Source organism: Tasmannia lanceolata, unplaced genomic scaffold (genome assembly GCF_043159265.1).
Source record: "Tasmannia lanceolata isolate RefF3 unplaced genomic scaffold, GAP_Taslan_0.1 ptg000018l, whole genome shotgun sequence".
Lineage (NCBI taxonomy): Eukaryota > Viridiplantae > Streptophyta > Magnoliopsida > Canellales > Winteraceae > Tasmannia > Tasmannia lanceolata.
The window spans coordinates 12,170,543-12,189,975 of record NW_027518695.1 but is presented as its reverse complement, the minus strand read 5'-3'; the positions used below and the strand labels follow the sequence as shown (position 1 = coordinate 12,189,975).

At 37.8% G+C, this 19,433-nt stretch overlaps 2 protein-coding genes across 2 annotated transcripts in view; one reads left to right on the top strand and one right to left on the bottom strand.

The window, feature by feature from the left end:
* LOC143850059 (uncharacterized) overlaps positions 1-11,332 on the top strand; it is a 56,932-nt gene extending 45,600 nt beyond the window's left edge. The window contains exons 15-18 of the mRNA XM_077359375.1: positions 20-3,150; positions 5,430-5,640; positions 5,734-8,864; positions 11,297-11,332. Of these exons, the coding sequence (XP_077215490.1) occupies positions 20-3,150; positions 5,430-5,640; positions 5,734-8,864; positions 11,297-11,332 (6,509 nt within the window). The remainder of the gene's footprint in view (positions 1-19; positions 3,151-5,429; positions 5,641-5,733; positions 8,865-11,296) is intronic.
* Positions 11,333-13,402: 2,070 nt separating this feature from the next.
* LOC143850778 (BAG family molecular chaperone regulator 4-like) lies at positions 13,403-18,082 on the bottom strand. The gene is made up of 4 exons (XM_077360033.1): positions 17,839-18,082; positions 16,728-16,984; positions 16,478-16,624; positions 13,403-13,773 (listed from the first exon to the last, which is right to left on the bottom strand). Exons 1-4 carry the CDS (start codon positions 18,026-18,028, stop codon positions 13,576-13,578), a joined length of 792 nt encoding a protein of 263 aa, XP_077216148.1. The 5' UTR covers positions 18,029-18,082; the 3' UTR covers positions 13,403-13,575.
* Between the last annotated feature and the right edge of the window lie 1,351 nt (positions 18,083-19,433).

Genomic DNA, 19,433 nt, shown 5'->3' with positions numbered 1-19,433 from the left:
AATCAAATTCATTTGCAAGGCATCCTTCTTGATGATTCCTTCATTGTCCCGTCAATTATTGACAAACTTCCACCAAATTGGAAAGACTTTAGAAAAAGTCTGAAACACAAGAAAGAGGAAATGTCTATTGAAGACTTGGCTCAATGCCTCAGGATTGAGGAAGAGTCAAGAATCAGAGACAAGAAAGAAAATGAAACTGTATCCTCTAAGATCCATTTGGTGGAAAATGTCAAGAATTCGAACCAACAAAGAAAAGGCAATTGGAAGAGAAACAAACACCCTGAAAAGAATACTAATAAGAATAAGAAAAGAAAGGGTGCTTGTTTCAACTGTGGCAAACCAGGCCATTACAAGAGTGAGTGCCGACTTCTTAAGGATAAGAAGTCGGGTGCACCAACAGACAAAGAAAAGTTTGTCGCCATGATTTCAGAGGCAAATATGCTTGAAGATGGCAATGATTGGTGGATTGACTCTGGTGCGACGATGCATGTCTGTAAAGACAGGAACCTGTTTTCAACTTATGAAACAGTTGAAGATGGAAGCGTGTTATACATGGGAAATTCGTCGACAGCAGAAGTCAAAGGGAAGGGCAAGGTGGAACTTGAGTTCACATCCGGCAAGCGACTCACTCTAACCGGTGTCTACCATGTACCAGAAGTTAGAAAGAACTTAGTGTCTGGAAGCATTCTCAACAAGAATGGCTTCAAACTTGTATTTGAATCTGACAAGTTCATTCTTTCTAAGGGGGGTACCTTTGTTGGGAAGGGATATATGTATGAAGGGATGTTCAAACTTAATATCAATAAAGTGAATGTCTTTGCTTATGTTTTGGATTCTTCTTTATCTTTATGGCATAATCGTTTAGGACATGTAAATACTAGGAAAATGAATGATATGGTTAAGTTAACCTTAATTCCTAAATATGAAAATGACTTAGTAGATAGATGTAAAACATGCATGCAAACCAAGATAATCACTAAGTCATTTCCTAAAGTAGATAGAACTTCTAACTTGTTAGATTTAATTCATAGTGATGTATGTGACATACATAGTGTTCCCACAAAGGGAGGTAAAAAGTACTTTGTTACATTTATTGATGATTATTCTAGGTACTGTTATGTTTATCTACTTAGTCATAAAGATGAGGTTTTAGAAAAATTTAAGATTTATAAAACTGAAGTAGAAAACCAATGTATAACAAGCATTAAATGTCTCAGATCAGATAGAGGTGGTGAATATCACTTTCCTCATTTCTGTGAATCAGTAGGCATAGTCCATGAATCTTCTGCCCCTTATACACCACAACAAAATGGTGTAGCAGAAAGGAAGAATAGGACACTTACTGAAATGATTAATGCTATGCTTGTTAATTCTGGTTTAAATAAAAGTTTTTGGGGTGAAGCCTTACTTACAGCTTGTCACATTTTGAATAGGGTACCAAGTAAGAAATCTGATATAACCCCTTATGAATTGTGGAAGAAAAGGAAACCAAACTTAAGTTACCTTAAAGTTTGGGGTTGTAGATCTATAGTTAAAGTCCCTAAACCTAAGTTAAGAAAATTAGGTGAAAGGGGTATTGAGTGTATCTTTTTGGGATATGCTAGTCACAGTAAGGCCTATAGGTTCTTAGTTATAGAACCTAATGATTTCATAGATGTCAATACCATAATTGAATCTAGAGATGCCTTTTTCTATGAAAATAGGTTCACTGCAATTCCTAAAGAAATTGAACCTACAACTTCTGTAGATCATCCTTTAGAATCGCAAACAGAAGTTGGTGAACCTAGTGTACAACCTAGTAAAATAAGAAGAAGTTCAAGAGATAGAAGGGATAGGAGTTTTGGCCCTGACTTTGTAACCTACCTGGTAGAAGGGACAAGGGAAAAACTCCAAGGTTCTGTCTTGTTAAACTTAAGCATAGAAAGTGACCCTCAAACCTATGGAGAAGCCATAAAGTCACAAGATGTTGCTTTTTGGAAAGAAGCAATTAATGACGAAATGGATTCTATCATGGGTAATAAAACTTGGATTTTGATTGATCTACCACCTGGGTCTAAACCTATAGGATGTAAATGGATCTTCAAGAAGAAGATCAATGTAAATGGGACCATAGAAAAGTTTAAGGCAAGGTTAGTTGCCAAAGGGTTTACTCAAAAACCCGGTATTGATTACTTTGACACATATGCACCTGTTGCTAGGATTTCTACCATTAGAGTGTTGATTGCCCTTGCTTCCATATACAAACTTCACATTCACCAGATGGATGTTAAAACCGCATTCTTAAATGGTGAACTTGATGAAGAAGTGTATATGGAACAACCTGAGGGATTTATTCTGCCAGGCCAAGAGCATAAAGTATGTAAGCTTATCAAATCTTTGTATGGGCTTAAGCAAGCCCCTAAACAATGGCATGAAAGATTTGATAAAGTCTTAGTGTCAAATGGTTATAAGATACATGAATCAGATAAATGTATATACAGTAAATTTAAGGGCAGCAAAGGTGTTGTTATTTGTTTATATGTTGATGACATGTTAATTTTTGGTACTGATATTGCAAGCATTCAAAGTACTAAATCATATCTTTCTCAAAACTTTGATATGAAAGATATGGGTGAAGCTGATGTGATTTTGGGTATTAGAATTATAAGACAGGACAATGGTCTTATTCTAACACAATCACATTATATTGAGAAAGTTCTTAAAAAGTTTAACCATTTTGAATGTTCACCCATTTCAACACCTTTTGACCCAAATATAAAGTTGTATCTTAATACTGGCAGGACTATCTCTCAACTAGGGTATGCTAGTGTAATTGGTAGTCTTATGTATGCTATGACTTGTACTAGGCCAGACATAGCATATGCTGTAGGTAAACTTAGTAGGTTTACCAGTAATCCTAGTTTTTCTCATTGGAATGCAGTCTATAGAGTTTTAAAATATTTAAAGAAAACTATAGACTATGGTTTATGTTATAGTGGGTATCCAACTGTAATAGAAGGATACTCTGATGCTAGTTGGATAACTGAGCGTATAGACCATTTATCAACCAGTGGGTGGATTTTCACCCTTGGTGGGGGAGCAGTCTCCTGGGCCTCTAAGAAACAGACATGCATAACAACTTCAACTATGGAAGCAGAGTTTATAGCTCTGGCAGCATGCTGTAAAGAGGCGGAATGGCTTCGGAATTTGTTATTGGAAATTCCGTTATGGTCTAAACCAATGCCATCGATTTATGTCCATTGTGATAGTCAGGCCACACTATCAAGGGCATATAATCATGTTTATAATGGTAAGTCCAGACATATAGGACTTAGACATAGTGCTATAAGAGAGTTACTTACTAATGGAGTAGTAACTATTGATTTTGTGAGATCGAGCCAAAACTTGGCCGATCCATTCACTAAAGCTCTTGCAAGAGATCTGGTGTGTAAAACATCATTAGGGATGGGGTTAAAGCCATTAACCAATAGTCACCAATGATGGAACATCAACTCAACACTTGAATAAACATCAAGTCTTGAGTTCAATGAGTCCAAGTACATCATATGGAGTGATTGCAAGCACTATAATCTGTATTATTTGCCATCCCAAGGTAAAGTGCTTGGTACCTGTAATGTTTAAAAGGAGAAGGCTGAGTATTTAAACTCTTAATAGGCTTATAACATAGTGTTGGAGTGTTTTAGTTACAGGGGCACTCTTGATAAGCCTACCTATGTGAGTGTGGAAGTGGTGCCGCTTCCTATGAGACCTGGCTAGTCTCTAGAGCGCTCACGAAACCAAGATATAGACACAAGGCCAGTACATGTGTCGGTTTTAGAAATTGCCCAAAGAGGTGAAATCTTGTGTGTGAGACGTATCCGGTTAACCAAATAGAATAGCTAGTTCAAAGATACGTCTACTATGCAATTCTGGTTAACTTTGATATGTCCTCACTAAGTGAAGGTTCAAATCGAGAGATACCTTCATCTATGCATAAGATTTCCAAGCCTGATGAGAAAATTTTCTTTGATTTTGAAAATGGTGGGGGATTGTTAGTGATTTTGCATTTTCAAAATCATGTATATTATATGTTTTAGTGTTTTGGAAAATGTTTTATCAAAAGCGTTTGGGAAAAAGAAAATGTTTTCTTGGAAATATTTGCTTTTACAAAAGGATGTAGAAGTGTAGTTGAAAAGATAGTTCCACATCGGATGAGAGAAAAGAAAGAGAAGGGCTTATAAAGCACTACCTTTTCTAACTCTTGTTGATTGCACATTGGGTTGAACCCATGGTTGGACCCGCGGGACGGTGCAACGCACCGTTCGCACACGCGCACGCGCACGCGCGCGCGCGGCGTGGGCAATGGGCTATAGGGCGCATAGTGGCGCTTTATTGGCGCTTTTTTAGGCGCACTTTGCACTTCGCACGTACGCAACGTCGCGAAGAGCGATTGGAGCCTTTAATTTTTCCAGATTTGATCTGCACCGTTGGATCAAGATGAAGGTGGACCGGTCAAATGGTTCGCAGGCCCATCAAGCCGAATGGTTCAGTTGGGTTGGGCTTCGGTTCGGGCCTAACGGTCGGCCCAACGGGCCCATGACTCCAACGGTCAAAGGGTGTGATCAAATGGGTTGTGTCCCTTTCCCCAACGGTCATGTGCCAAGGGGGTGCGATCCACACCATAGATGGTTGATCTAACGATGACTGGGTTGGAGAGAGGTTTTACTCAAGCCAACAGTCACATCTAGGATCGATCAGGACCGTTCAATATCAATGGGTGCGATCTAACGGTCAGATTTCAAACATTCTGGAAAGGTGCCCTGTAGAGGTGTTTTTCACACTGAAAAGACACCAGATGATCTATAAAAATGTGCAAACTTCAGTCATTTCAGATAGAAATCGAATTGGCAATTCTGACTAATTTTACACTCTCTTCTACACTCCTACAAAAATCCCCAAGTATTTCTACATACTGTTTTTCTTTTGTTTACTGTTCTAGATACTGTTTTTCTGCAGAAACAGAATCTAGAGATTTCTCTAAGGCTTGAGATTTCGGAAGGGCATTTCGGGTTTGATTCCGCTAGTGCTACGCGTCATCAAACATTAGTAGGGCTTCCCTACTAGGCTTCATTGTATCTTGGAGGCAATTCGCGGATCCCCTTTGCACACTACTAGTGGGGGCGAATCTTGTCTTAAGGAAAGTGATATCACGCCTTGAAGCAACAAGTTTCTGTTTTCTATCATCAACAGTACCCTCAACAAACTTTCCAACAATCTTAAGACAAGATAATTCTACTGTTGTTTCAATGGCACTTTATTCAGTTCGTCAAATGACCCAAGACTTTGTCAAACTCGAACGTTTCGACAAAGGAAATTTCAAGCGCTGGCAGAAGAAGTTGCACTTCATTTTGACATCACTCAAAGTGGTCCATGTTCTCACTACTCTAAAGCCGTCAGCAAATGAAAATGAAACTTTGGCGGAGGCTCGTGCAAGGATGAAGTGGGAACAGGATGACTACATTTGCAAAGGGCACATCCTAAATGCTATGTCAGATACACTATTTGACATATATCAAGGCATGGGATCAGCAAGTGAAATCTGGAATGCACTTGCAGCCAAATACTTGGCGGAAGATGCCAGTAGCAAGAAATTCACTGTGAGTCAATTTTTAAATTTTAAAATGGTAGATGATAAGTCTGTTATTGATCAATTACATGAAATACAACATGTAATTAATCAAATTCATTTGCAAGGCATCCTTCTTGATGATTCCTTCATTGTCCCGTCAATTATTGACAAACTTCCACCAAATTGGAAAGACTTTAGAAAAAGTCTGAAACACAAGAAAGAGGAAATGTCTATTGAAGACTTGGCTCAATGCCTCAGGATTGAGGAAGAGTCAAGAATCAGAGACAAGAAAGAAAATGAAACTGTATCCTCTAAGATCCATTTGGTGGAAAATGTCAAGAATTCGAACCAACAAAGAAAAGGCAATTGGAAGAGAAACAAACACCCTGAAAAGAATACTAATAAGAATAAGAAAAGAAAGGGTGCTTGTTTCAACTGTGGCAAACCAGGCCATTACAAGAGTGAGTGCCGACTTCTTAAGGATAAGAAGTCGGGTGCACCAACAGACAAAGAAAAGTTTGTCGCCATGATTTCAGAGGCAAATATGCTTGAAGATGGCAATGATTGGTGGATTGACTCTGGTGCGACGATGCATGTCTGTAAAGACAGGAACCTGTTTTCAACTTATGAAACAGTTGAAGATGGAAGCGTGTTATACATGGGAAATTCGTCGACAGCAGAAGTCAAAGGGAAGGGCAAGGTGGAACTTGAGTTCACATCCGGCAAGCGACTCACTCTAACCGGTGTCTACCATGTACCAGAAGTTAGAAAGAACTTAGTGTCTGGAAGCATTCTCAACAAGAATGGCTTCAAACTTGTATTTGAATCTGACAAGTTCATTCTTTCTAAGGGGGGTACCTTTGTTGGGAAGGGATATATGTATGAAGGGATGTTCAAACTTAATATCAATAAAGTGAATGTCTTTGCTTATGTTTTGGATTCTTCTTTATCTTTATGGCATAATCGTTTAGGACATGTAAATACTAGGAAAATGAATGATATGGTTAAGTTAACCTTAATTCCTAAATATGAAAATGACTTAGTAGATAGATGTAAAACATGCATGCAAACCAAGATAATCACTAAGTCATTTCCTAAAGTAGATAGAACTTCTAACTTGTTAGATTTAATTCATAGTGATGTATGTGACATACATAGTGTTCCCACAAAGGGAGGTAAAAAGTACTTTGTTACATTTATTGATGATTATTCTAGGTACTGTTATGTTTATCTACTTAGTCATAAAGATGAGGTTTTAGAAAAATTTAAGATTTATAAAACTGAAGTAGAAAACCAATGTATAACAAGCATTAAATGTCTCAGATCAGATAGAGGTGGTGAATATCACTTTCCTCATTTCTGTGAATCAGTAGGCATAGTCCATGAATCTTCTGCCCCTTATACACCACAACAAAATGGTGTAGCAGAAAGGAAGAATAGGACACTTACTGAAATGATTAATGCTATGCTTGTTAATTCTGGTTTAAATAAAAGTTTTTGGGGTGAAGCCTTACTTACAGCTTGTCACATTTTGAATAGGGTACCAAGTAAGAAATCTGATATAACCCCTTATGAATTGTGGAAGAAAAGGAAACCAAACTTAAGTTACCTTAAAGTTTGGGGTTGTAGATCTATAGTTAAAGTCCCTAAACCTAAGTTAAGAAAATTAGGTGAAAGGGGTATTGAGTGTATCTTTTTGGGATATGCTAGTCACAGTAAGGCCTATAGGTTCTTAGTTATAGAACCTAATGATTTCATAGATGTCAATACCATAATTGAATCTAGAGATGCCTTTTTCTATGAAAATAGGTTCACTGCAATTCCTAAAGAAATTGAACCTACAACTTCTGTAGATCATCCTTTAGAATCGCAAACAGAAGTTGGTGAACCTAGTGTACAACCTAGTAAAATAAGAAGAAGTTCAAGAGATAGAAGGGATAGGAGTTTTGGCCCTGACTTTGTAACCTACCTGGTAGAAGGGACAAGGGAAAAACTCCAAGGTTCTGTCTTGTTAAACTTAAGCATAGAAAGTGACCCTCAAACCTATGGAGAAGCCATAAAGTCACAAGATGTTGCTTTTTGGAAAGAAGCAATTAATGACGAAATGGATTCTATCATGGGTAATAAAACTTGGATTTTGATTGATCTACCACCTGGGTCTAAACCTATAGGATGTAAATGGATCTTCAAGAAGAAGATCAATGTAAATGGGACCATAGAAAAGTTTAAGGCAAGGTTAGTTGCCAAAGGGTTTACTCAAAAACCCGGTATTGATTACTTTGACACATATGCACCTGTTGCTAGGATTTCTACCATTAGAGTGTTGATTGCCCTTGCTTCCATATACAAACTTCACATTCACCAGATGGATGTTAAAACCGCATTCTTAAATGGTGAACTTGATGAAGAAGTGTATATGGAACAACCTGAGGGATTTATTCTGCCAGGCCAAGAGCATAAAGTATGTAAGCTTATCAAATCTTTGTATGGGCTTAAGCAAGCCCCTAAACAATGGCATGAAAGATTTGATAAAGTCTTAGTGTCAAATGGTTATAAGATACATGAATCAGATAAATGTATATACAGTAAATTTAAGGGCAGCAAAGGTGTTGTTATTTGTTTATATGTTGATGACATGTTAATTTTTGGTACTGATATTGCAAGCATTCAAAGTACTAAATCATATCTTTCTCAAAACTTTGATATGAAAGATATGGGTGAAGCTGATGTGATTTTGGGTATTAGAATTATAAGACAGGACAATGGTCTTATTCTAACACAATCACATTATATTGAGAAAGTTCTTAAAAAGTTTAACCATTTTGAATGTTCACCCATTTCAACACCTTTTGACCCAAATATAAAGTTGTATCTTAATACTGGCAGGACTATCTCTCAACTAGGGTATGCTAGTGTAATTGGTAGTCTTATGTATGCTATGACTTGTACTAGGCCAGACATAGCATATGCTGTAGGTAAACTTAGTAGGTTTACCAGTAATCCTAGTTTTTCTCATTGGAATGCAGTCTATAGAGTTTTAAAATATTTAAAGAAAACTATAGACTATGGTTTATGTTATAGTGGGTATCCAACTGTAATAGAAGGATACTCTGATGCTAGTTGGATAACTGAGCGTATAGACCATTTATCAACCAGTGGGTGGATTTTCACCCTTGGTGGGGGAGCAGTCTCCTGGGCCTCTAAGAAACAGACATGCATAACAACTTCAACTATGGAAGCAGAGTTTATAGCTCTGGCAGCATGCTGTAAAGAGGCGGAATGGCTTCGGAATTTGTTATTGGAAATTCCGTTATGGTCTAAACCAATGCCATCGATTTATGTCCATTGTGATAGTCAGGCCACACTATCAAGGGCATATAATCATGTTTATAATGGTAAGTCCAGACATATAGGACTTAGACATAGTGCTATAAGAGAGTTACTTACTAATGGAGTAGTAACTATTGATTTTGTGAGATCGAGCCAAAACTTGGCCGATCCATTCACTAAAGCTCTTGCAAGAGATCTGGTGTGTAAAACATCATTAGGGATGGGGTTAAAGCCATTAACCAATAGTCACCAATGATGGAACATCAACTCAACACTTGAATAAACATCAAGTCTTGAGTTCAATGAGTCCAAGTACATCATATGGAGTGATTGCAAGCACTATAATCTGTATTATTTGCCATCCCAAGGTAAAGTGCTTGGTACCTGTAATGTTTAAAAGGAGAAGGCTGAGTATTTAAACTCTTAATAGGCTTATAACATAGTGTTGGAGTGTTTTAGTTACAGGGGCACTCTTGATAAGCCTACCTATGTGAGTGTGGAAGTGGTGCCGCTTCCTATGAGACCTGGCTAGTCTCTAGAGCGCTCACGAAACCAAGATATAGACACAAGGCCAGTACATGTGTCGGTTTTAGAAATTGCCCAAAGAGGTGAAATCTTGTGTGTGAGACGTATCCGGTTAACCAAATAGAATAGCTAGTTCAAAGATACGTCTACTATGCAATTCTGGTTAACTTTGATATGTCCTCACTAAGTGAAGGTTCAAATCGAGAGATACCTTCATCTATGCATAAGATTTCCAAGCCTGATGAGAAAATTTTCTTTGATTTTGAAAATGGTGGGGGATTGTTAGTGATTTTGCATTTTCAAAATCATGTATATTATATGTTTTAGTGTTTTGGAAAATGTTTTATCAAAAGCGTTTGGGAAAAAGAAAATATTTTCTTGGAAATATTTGCTTTTACAAAAGGATGTAGAAGTGTAGTTGAAAAGATAGTTCCACATCGGATGAGAGAAAAGAAAGAGAAGGGCTTATAAAGCACTACCTTTTCTAACTCTTGTTGATTGCACATTGGGTTGAACCCATGGTTGGACCCGCGGGACGGTGCAACGCACCGTTCGCACACGCGCACGCGCACGCGCGCGCGCGGCGTGGGCAATGGGCTATAGGGCGCATAGTGGCGCTTTATTGGCGCTTTTTTAGGCGCACTTTGCACTTCGCACGTACGCAACGTCGCGAAGAGCGATTGGAGCCTTTAATTTTTCCAGATTTGATCTGCACCGTTGGATCAAGATGAAGGTGGACCGGTCAAATGGTTCGCAGGCCCATCAAGCCGAATGGTTCAGTTGGGTTGGGCTTCGGTTCGGGCCTAACGGTCGGCCCAACGGGCCCATGACTCCAACGGTCAAAGGGTGTGATCAAATGGGTTGTGTCCCTTTCCCCAACGGTCATGTGCCAAGGGGGTGCGATCCACACCATAGATGGTTGATCTAACGATGACTGGGTTGGAGAGAGGTTTTACTCAAGCCAACAGTCACATCTAGGATCGATCAGGACCGTTCAATATCAATGGGTGCGATCTAACGGTCAGATTTCAAACATTCTGGAAAGGTGCCCTGTAGAGGTGTTTTTCACACTGAAAAGACACCAGATGATCTATAAAAATGTGCAAACTTCAGTCATTTCAGATAGAAATCGAATTGGCAATTCTGACTGCTTTTACACTCTCTTCTACACTCCTACAAAAATCCCCAAGTATTTCTACATACTGTTTTTCTTTTGTTTACTGTTCTAGATACTGTTTTTCTGCAGAAACAGAATCTAGAGATTTCTCTAAGGCTTGAGATTTCGGAAGGGCATTTCGGGTTTGATTCCGCTAGTGCTACGCGTCATCAAACATTAGTAGGGCTTCCCTACTAGGCTTCATTGTATCTTGGAGGCAATTCGCGGATCCCCTTTGCACACTACTAGTGGGGGCGAATCTTGTCTTAAGGAAAGTGATATCACGCCTTGAAGCAACAAGTTTCTGTTTTCTATCATCAACAGTACCCTCAACAAACTTTCCAACAACATTTTTTAGCATCAAGTCAATTCTTCTTCTTTTCTTTCTTCTTCCTCAGCGTCTCCCATTTTTTCGGCCGACCTTCATTTTTTTCCGGCGTAGGGTCTTTTTTCCATCTTCCTCTTCTTTACTATATTTTCCCGCACTTTCTATTTTTTTATAATGCCGGTTCTTTTTTTTTCCTTTTTCCTCATCTTTTTTTTTCATTTTTTCCGGTGTCTTCAATTTTCCGACGTCAATTCTTTTTCCCTTTTTCTTTTCCATTTTTTCCGGTGCCTTCACCCTCTCCTCTTCATCTTCCTCTTCTTTTTCTTCCTCTTCCTCTGGATGAAAACAGATGGAAGGAATGAGAATGAGGTGTTGCTGCACTTGAAGGGAAATTTGTGTTTTGGTTTGGGAAAAAAAAAAGAAGGTACGGTGCCACTTTTCAACCACCTTGTTTCAAAAATTCATAATTTTGAGGCCACCCAATACTCTGTAATCCAAAAATCAGCCCGCCAATACTAACCCTCCAATTTGTGGCTACTAAATGGATCGTCACAGAATAAAAATTCAATTGGAGTGTTAGATTCGGCCAATAAGAGTGGTTTTGGGTCCCATTTTTGCTCCATGGCTCATCCTAGAAAATAATGGTTTAGATCATTGACAAAGGGGTCTGATCTTGTAGAACATCACACGGCAACCCACATGATCTTAGTGGGCTTTTACCATAAAATCAGTCGGGTAGGGACCAATCAAGAGACCCAACAAGCTCCTCCTTCCCTAGCTTTGACTCTTTGCCAAGAGAATCTGTAAATTCTATTATTTTATTATATAACTATAATCTTACTAGAGAATCAGGATAACCATGTTGCGAACTTGCAATTCACCTTGTTAACCATGCTCCCAAGTGTAAAACAAATAGTGTGTTATGGTAATGGGTAGATCTTATATTGGCTAAAGGCACTCTGAGATGTGATTTCTTCGGAATCCCTAGCATTCATAGCAGGTAAGATTTTTTGGGTATTTGTTGGTTTTGTTGTTTCCTGAGGCTTTGTTCACTTGCATTCCCTGGAAAGCAAATCCCTGGAAAACAGCCTCTTTTTTCCTTGACAAGACCTTGACAAGACAGAATTCTGGTGTTCACTTGCTTTCCAGTGAAAATAGAATTACACATGTGGAATTTATGCAATAAGTCAAAAAATGACATGGAAAAGCCCATTTCCCCCCTTTATGCTCTGTATGGTTGCCAGGTTTTTTTTGTTCCCGGGAGTTATGTGGGAGAAAAAAATACCCTGGGAGATAGGTGGGAAAAAAAAAGTCCTGGGAGTATCCTGGTAAAATAAAAATCCCATGTTTGGTTATGTGGGAGAAAATAATACCCTGGGAGATATGGTGGGAAAAAAAAAAACCTTTGTTTGGTTGCTTGAACTGTTGGGTAGAAAAAAAAAATTCTTCTCAAGCTTATTTTTGGTTCCTGAGTTTATTTTTGTTCCTGGGGTTATCTTGGGATGGGGTGAAAAGACAATCATTACAAAAGTGGGATTAAAAAATTCACCCCACAAGTAATCATTACAAGAGTAGGATTAAAATAAACCTAATGCTAAAAGGCAACCAAACATGGGATGGGACCAAAATTTAACTTACTCTCCTACAAAACTCCCAAGAACAAAAAAAACAAACCTGGCAACCAAACAGAGCATTAGGGATTTCATTTCCGACCAAAAACACATGGATTTTGTTTCCCTGGGACACTAGTGCAAAAAGAAGAGCAAGCAGTTTCCCTGGAAACCTTTTTCTGCGCAAGTGAACAGTCCAGAAACAGTCCAGGAAAACCTTTTCTTGCACAGATTCCCTGGATTTCTTTTCCTAATGCCGCATCAGATTCCCGGGAAACATTTTCTTTTCCTATCCCGGGAAAACAAGTGAACAGAGCCTAAGGTAAGGTGGTTTGTTCTCCTCTCCTCATGTACTTTTGTCACAGTGGGGCAAATCTAAATATTCGTAGCATTTGTATTAGTTTGGTAGATAATGAGGTAAGGTGGAAAGTTACCCTCTTTGTACTCTTTCATCAACTCAACTCAATTAAACCTTTGTCCCAAATTAGTTCGGGTCGGCTAATGAATCCTATAGAAATTTTTCATGAAGAAGGTGAAAGAATCTACCCGGCTCAAATTGACTAAGTCTAATCCTGACACTAATTGGGTTTGTCTACGTTGATCATTTTCTTCCATTCTCTCCTATCCAATGTCATGTTCTTTGTTATGTTCCTAGCCATCAAATCTTTCCTCCCTGTTTCTACCCAAGTTGAAAAAATTAAAGGCGCCAGCCCGGGTTCCCCAATAAATTCTGGGTTAAAAAATATTCAAATATGATGAGCCTTACCTTGCATTGTCTGTGAACATAGGATTTTGAACAACCCCAACAGCAGATGATTCCTTACAGTGTAGATAGGTAACTCATCTGAGCCAAAAAAACACTAAACCATATGTACAATAATCAAATGAGGTTCAACAAAGGCCTTCTCCATAGACATGGAGGCCTCTAGTAAAGCATAACTTGAGAAATCAAAGAAGTAAATTAATTATACACTAGATACATTCATGAAGACAAACCGAAATAGAGGAGAATGATAGGCTATTCGAATCGTTCCCAGTCCTTGGTTACTTTTGTGGGTGATGGTATTGGAGCTGGAGCAGTGAGGCTTCCGAATCCAGACTCAAATGCTTCCCATCGTGTTGTCACAGATACTGCATTACTGTTACTGCTAAATGGGTTGGAGTTTCTCGCCTTGAGGATGTCAAGTGTCTCCACATAGTTCTGCACACGCCGAACCTGTAGGGAATTCAAAGTTATGAAGAGTGAGGTTGCATCTACATGTCGATTATCTGAATTAATAGTTATTTAGAAGAAATTTTATAGTCTGTTCATTTTGCCTGCATATTGTACTTTTCAGTGAGAACAGGAGGAAATAGCGGTTCTAGTTTGTATGAGAAGTTCCCATCCTAAAACTTGTCATTCCTAAATTTTCTCCCACAATGCAAATTCAAAACCATCTGACGTGGAAAATATGAGATCTGCTTTTTGGTGTACAGAAATTAAGCAAAAACATGCAAATCATAAAATCATGCGAGTTGATGAAAGCAAAATTTCAAAGGAACCTCGTTGCGTGGTAGAGGCAGATAAAATAAAGAGGATAGAGGCCCTTCGATCACCAACCTAGTTTGAAATTATGCATCCAAGTAGGAACTGACCGATCCATGGGTATCCGATGAAGTTACAAGAGTTTATTTTGGAACCAACCTCATGAAGAAAAATAAGAACGGGAAAGAGCAATAGGTCGACAAGAATGTATTTTCTCATCAACCCTAGCATGATTCAAAATGCAATGACTTATATTAGGGTTCCCCCCTGAGGAAGGTCGCTTTCTAGCAAGCATTTGATTGCTGCTCTTCTCTCCCCTCTCTAGGCCTAGCCCTCTTCCCTGGTATCAGTTATGGGACCAATTCCGATAATCGTGAAACCCACATGAGATATGGAGGAAGGCTATGTTCTTTGTAAATAGCATTGGCTAGGAGAAATACACGTACTCGAGAAAAATAGATTATTTCGAGCATCCATATCTCATCAAATCATGTCAAAAAGATGCATATTCAATGGATCATACATTTTTTGAAGTATTAAACCTAATCCATAAGAAAAAATTGAAAAAAATAGGGATTTTACCTCCAAAAAAAAAAAAAAATCCCCAAATTTCATGAATTCGGCTTCGATCCTTCAATTTTGAACTCCAGATCCAGTTTGATTCTAATAGATACGGATCTAAATTATCATAGAACCATTAAATTTTTCTTTAAATGGTGCCATACGACCATGAATCCTGGAGAAAGCAATAGAAAAGGGAGAAAATGGCGAAAAATGATGCCTGGGTTGCATTGTCATGGAAGATGAACCTCCCACGAGATTCATGCAATTTGGATTTGATCAGGGGCCACATAAGCCGATATGGCTCTGGTAGTTGTGTGTATTAGCAGCGCACGGTATATTTTTAGAACCATTAAAAGTTCCTTTTAAATGATGTCATACGACGACCATAAATCCTAGAGAAAGCAATATAAAAGGGACAAAATGGCAAAAAAAGTGAGGCTTGGGTTGCATTGTTATGCAAGATGAACCTCCCACGAGAATCATGTGATTTGGATTTGATCAGGTGCCACATCAACCAATAGAGCTCTAGTAGTTGTGTGTACTAGGGGTACACAGTGTATTCTTTGTACATGTGACCTGAGGGGTCTGCATCATATCATAAGCCCCTTAAAAAAAGCTCCCACAGCCATAAAAGCTTTTGTGAATCAAGAAAAGCAATGAGGTACCGAGTTATCTATCGATAATAGGTATTTTGTGCACATTCTAAATAGAATGAACTTGATGGTGATGGATGGTAGACCCAGCATAAAAATAAGGAATTGACTACTATGGGATAAACTAACAATCATTACATCACCATGTCAATTTGGCAGGACATCAGACAATCTATGATTGAGTAAATATGGGCATGTTGGGTATATCTTAATTAGATGTATTGATACTGTTAGCTTAGTCATTTTATGTTCTTTATTGTAATTTTATTCAGCCCAAAAGGGTTTACAGCAAGAACACATTCATATTTTACCCCAAAACTGTTCTTGGTTACATACACAAACAATCTATTGAAAATTTTGTTACGAACTGAACAATCCCATTCTATTTTAATGTTTACAAGCTAGTGTACAAGCATAAAATGATTACTTATACACTATATAACATAAGCAATCTATTGAACACTTTGTTACAAATTGAACAATCCCCTTCTATTTTAATGTTAATAAGCTAGTGCAGAAGCATAAAAAGATTACTTATACACTATATAGCAAATAGCAGTTGGCATGATTCTATATGAGCTCTGACAGATACCAAAGCATTCTTAAATGTGTCCTAAACTACAAAATAAATGGGAGCAGTAATAAACAGCTATACCAATCAACATATTGAATAAGTGGCTTACATTGTTTTAATAAAATTTGCTACCATTCAAACAAAAAAAAAAGAACAGAAAAAAAAAATGGCTTTCATTGTTTTAGGCTGTTTGACTCAATTGTTTCTCTCAATAGAGGAGCAGAAACAGCTAATTCATTACTGTCTCGAAGATTAAATATGTTTTTGTAGATTTTATCACATAAAAACACACATCCTTGTTTTTGAGCTTATCAAGGTCATGTAATTAGCATTTCTATCAACAATTCTTATAGTTAGAGCCCCACTAACCACTTTATAGTCCTTGTAACTTATCAAAGTGTCTTCAAACATTCTACGTCGAACAAAACGATGCTGTATGCAAAATTACACGTCAAACAAAAGAAACATACCACTCAATAGAATACAATTAGAAGCAAATACACAAACCTCTCAATAAACCCATTGAAGATGGCTAGGTGCATGGAGAAGTGCAAGAGCTGCAAAATACAAGGAAAATGAAACACAATTATAGAGGGTATATTACCTCAATCCGCCTCTGCACCTTTGCTTCTCCTTCGGCCTTGATACTATCCAACTTAAGCAACTGTATCATGAGTAATTCAGTTAACACAACAAATTCCTTCACTTCAACCTTGGTACCACGATGTACAGTCGCCTCTAATGCAGAAACCTGAAAATTCAATTCACACCGTTCCCAGAAACCAAGATGAATATTTATTAAAAAAAAGCACTAAATGGGTGTTTTATGGATGTTGGGTTTATGAAAGAATCACCTTCTCAGAGAGCTTATCAACCTCTGCTCTGACATGGGCAACAGCTTCATAAGCCCTAGAAATCCCTTGATCTCTCTTCATCTCCTCAAGCTTTCTCTCCTTGCTGGCAGGGTCCTCCAAAAGGATTACTTTTGACATATCCTTTACACCCACCATGTGCAGACACTCATCATTATCTTTCTCTTTTCCTCTGAACAAAAGCCTCTGTTCCTTAGGCTCCAAACCAGTCTCTTGGGCAAGAACCCTTTTCAAATCATCTTCATTAAAATGAAAACAATAAAAAATAGAATAATAATTAGAGCAAAATAAGCTTCAAAATGTACAGTTATTGTCAATTAGCAAGCCTAAATGCACAATGATAATGAAATTAATAAATTTAGATATGTAGGAAACCCAACCCCAAAAACAGGAAACCACATTATAATCAACAGATCAACACAGACACAGAAAAAAGCAACCATAAATAAATCAGCACTACAAAAACATAGACAAAAAAAAACCAATAAAACAGAAGGAAAATTACCAAAAGTAGATTAACAATAAAAAAACAGAATAGTAATTAAAGCAAAAGAAGCTTCAAAATGAACAGTTATTGTCAAAAAAAGGACTAAATGCACAATGATAATGAAATTAATAAATTTAGATATGTAGGAAACCCAACCCCAAAAACAGGAAATCACATTTAATCAACAGGCCAACACAGACACAGATAATAGCAAGCTAAAATAAATCAGTGCTACAAAAGCAGCTTGATCATGGGTAATCTCCAAATCTATCTTTGGAGAAAACAGAGTAAAACAAAAAACAAAAAAAAAAACTTTAAGAAATTTACCCAAAGTAGCTTGAGTAACAATCAAAAAACAGAATAGTAATTAAAGCAAAAGAAGCTTCAAAATGAACAGTTACTGTCAATTAACAGGACTAAATGAACAATGATAATGAAATTAATAAATTTAGATATGTAGGAAACCCAACCCAAAAGGAGAAAACCACATACTAATCAACAGACCAACACAGACACAGTTAAAAGCAAACCTAAATAAAATAAATCAGTACTACAAAAGCAGCTTGAACATGCAAAAAAACCCAATAAAAACAAAAGGAGATTTACCAAAAGTAGCTTGAGAAGGAACCTTGATCTCATGCTGGTAAGACCCATGAGAGACCTTGATTTTGATCATGGGTCCCAAAGCCCCAACAATATCATCCCTTTTTTGGACAAGCATCCCACCAGGCCTCAGCTCCCAATCTATCTCCTCATTCCCATTTTCAAAAACCCCCTTTGTATTTGATCCTTTCATTGTTACCAAACCAATACCCAAAAAAAATAAAAAATAAAAGGTGGATAGGGTGAGAGAATATATTTCTGTTTAGGGGGGGGGGGGGGGGATGGAATATCACTCCCCAGAAATCTTTCAGGGTAGAGAGTTGTGTTGGACTCAAAGTGGGGAAGAGATGTAAAAGTAACATAAATGTCAGAAGGAGAATATAAAGCCTAGACCCAACAGAAAAGGTTGATGTGAAAACCAAGAGAAAGCTCATTAAATTTAGGGAAAACTACTAGAAAGTATAAACCCCCACTTTGAGTCCAACACAAATCCCCCCGTAATTACACAAATCCCCCAAAAAATTCTTAATTACCAATCACCCCATAATTAGCTTTTAAATTTGCCTATTACCCATTTTACCCTTTCTTATGTCACCTTGCAAATCCCTAAAATCTCTCCATCCATCTCTCTCTCTCTCTCTCACACACACACACACACACAATCAATAAGTATCGTTTGAACTCTCTCTCACTCTCTTAATTGAGAAATTTTAGCCATTCATGTAGTGCAGCCAAAAAAATAGAGTGGCCCCACATTCTTTTGCTGATCCAAGCCATTCATTTGTTGTAAATATAGTGGGCCCACATTATTTTAGTGATCTAAGCTATTCATTTGTTGTTCCCTAATGTGAATAGGAAGTGCCCAGAATATCTCCTCCATAGGATGATCCTAACCCTCTGATTTGTTTAGGTTTAAAATGGGGATCGGGGGGTTAGGATCATCCTACGGAGGTCATTTTCTTGGCATATCCTATCCACGCCAGGGACCAACAAATAAATGGCTTGGATCACCAAAATAATGTGGGCCACCGTATTTTTGGCCTGCACGTGCTTGCCCGCCGATCCCATATAATTTCTCTAATTGAGAGAGAGAGAGAGAGAGAGAGAGAGAGAGAGAGAGGGATCAAACGATTAATGGATGGAGAGATTTTAGGGATTTGTAAGGGTTATATAAGGGTAAAATGGGCAAAAGGCAAAATTAAAATCTATTTAGGGCTCTATTGGTAGTTAAGAAATTTTTGGGGTGATTTGTGTAGATAAGTTTTTATTCAGGGGTTTTTAGTAGTTTTCCCTTAAATTTACCTGTGGTTGGTGCTTCAATTTGTCAAAGTTTTGTTTTGTTTTCTATCTTTTTTATAGCAAGGTGAAGATGTTTAAGCATATTTCGGTTGGAAAGCTACCATCACAGATCATAAAGGTCAATGGCTTTCTTCCTAAAAAAATGTCTCCACCCCTTCCTTGAATAATATGATGGAGCAAAGGGGTTGAGTCATATTATGTCAAGTTGGGTCCAACTGGTTACCCAATGAGAGATAAGTCCACATGTTTGGCAAATGGGACCATCCTTTTAGATGATCCATGACCTAGATATTTCAAGA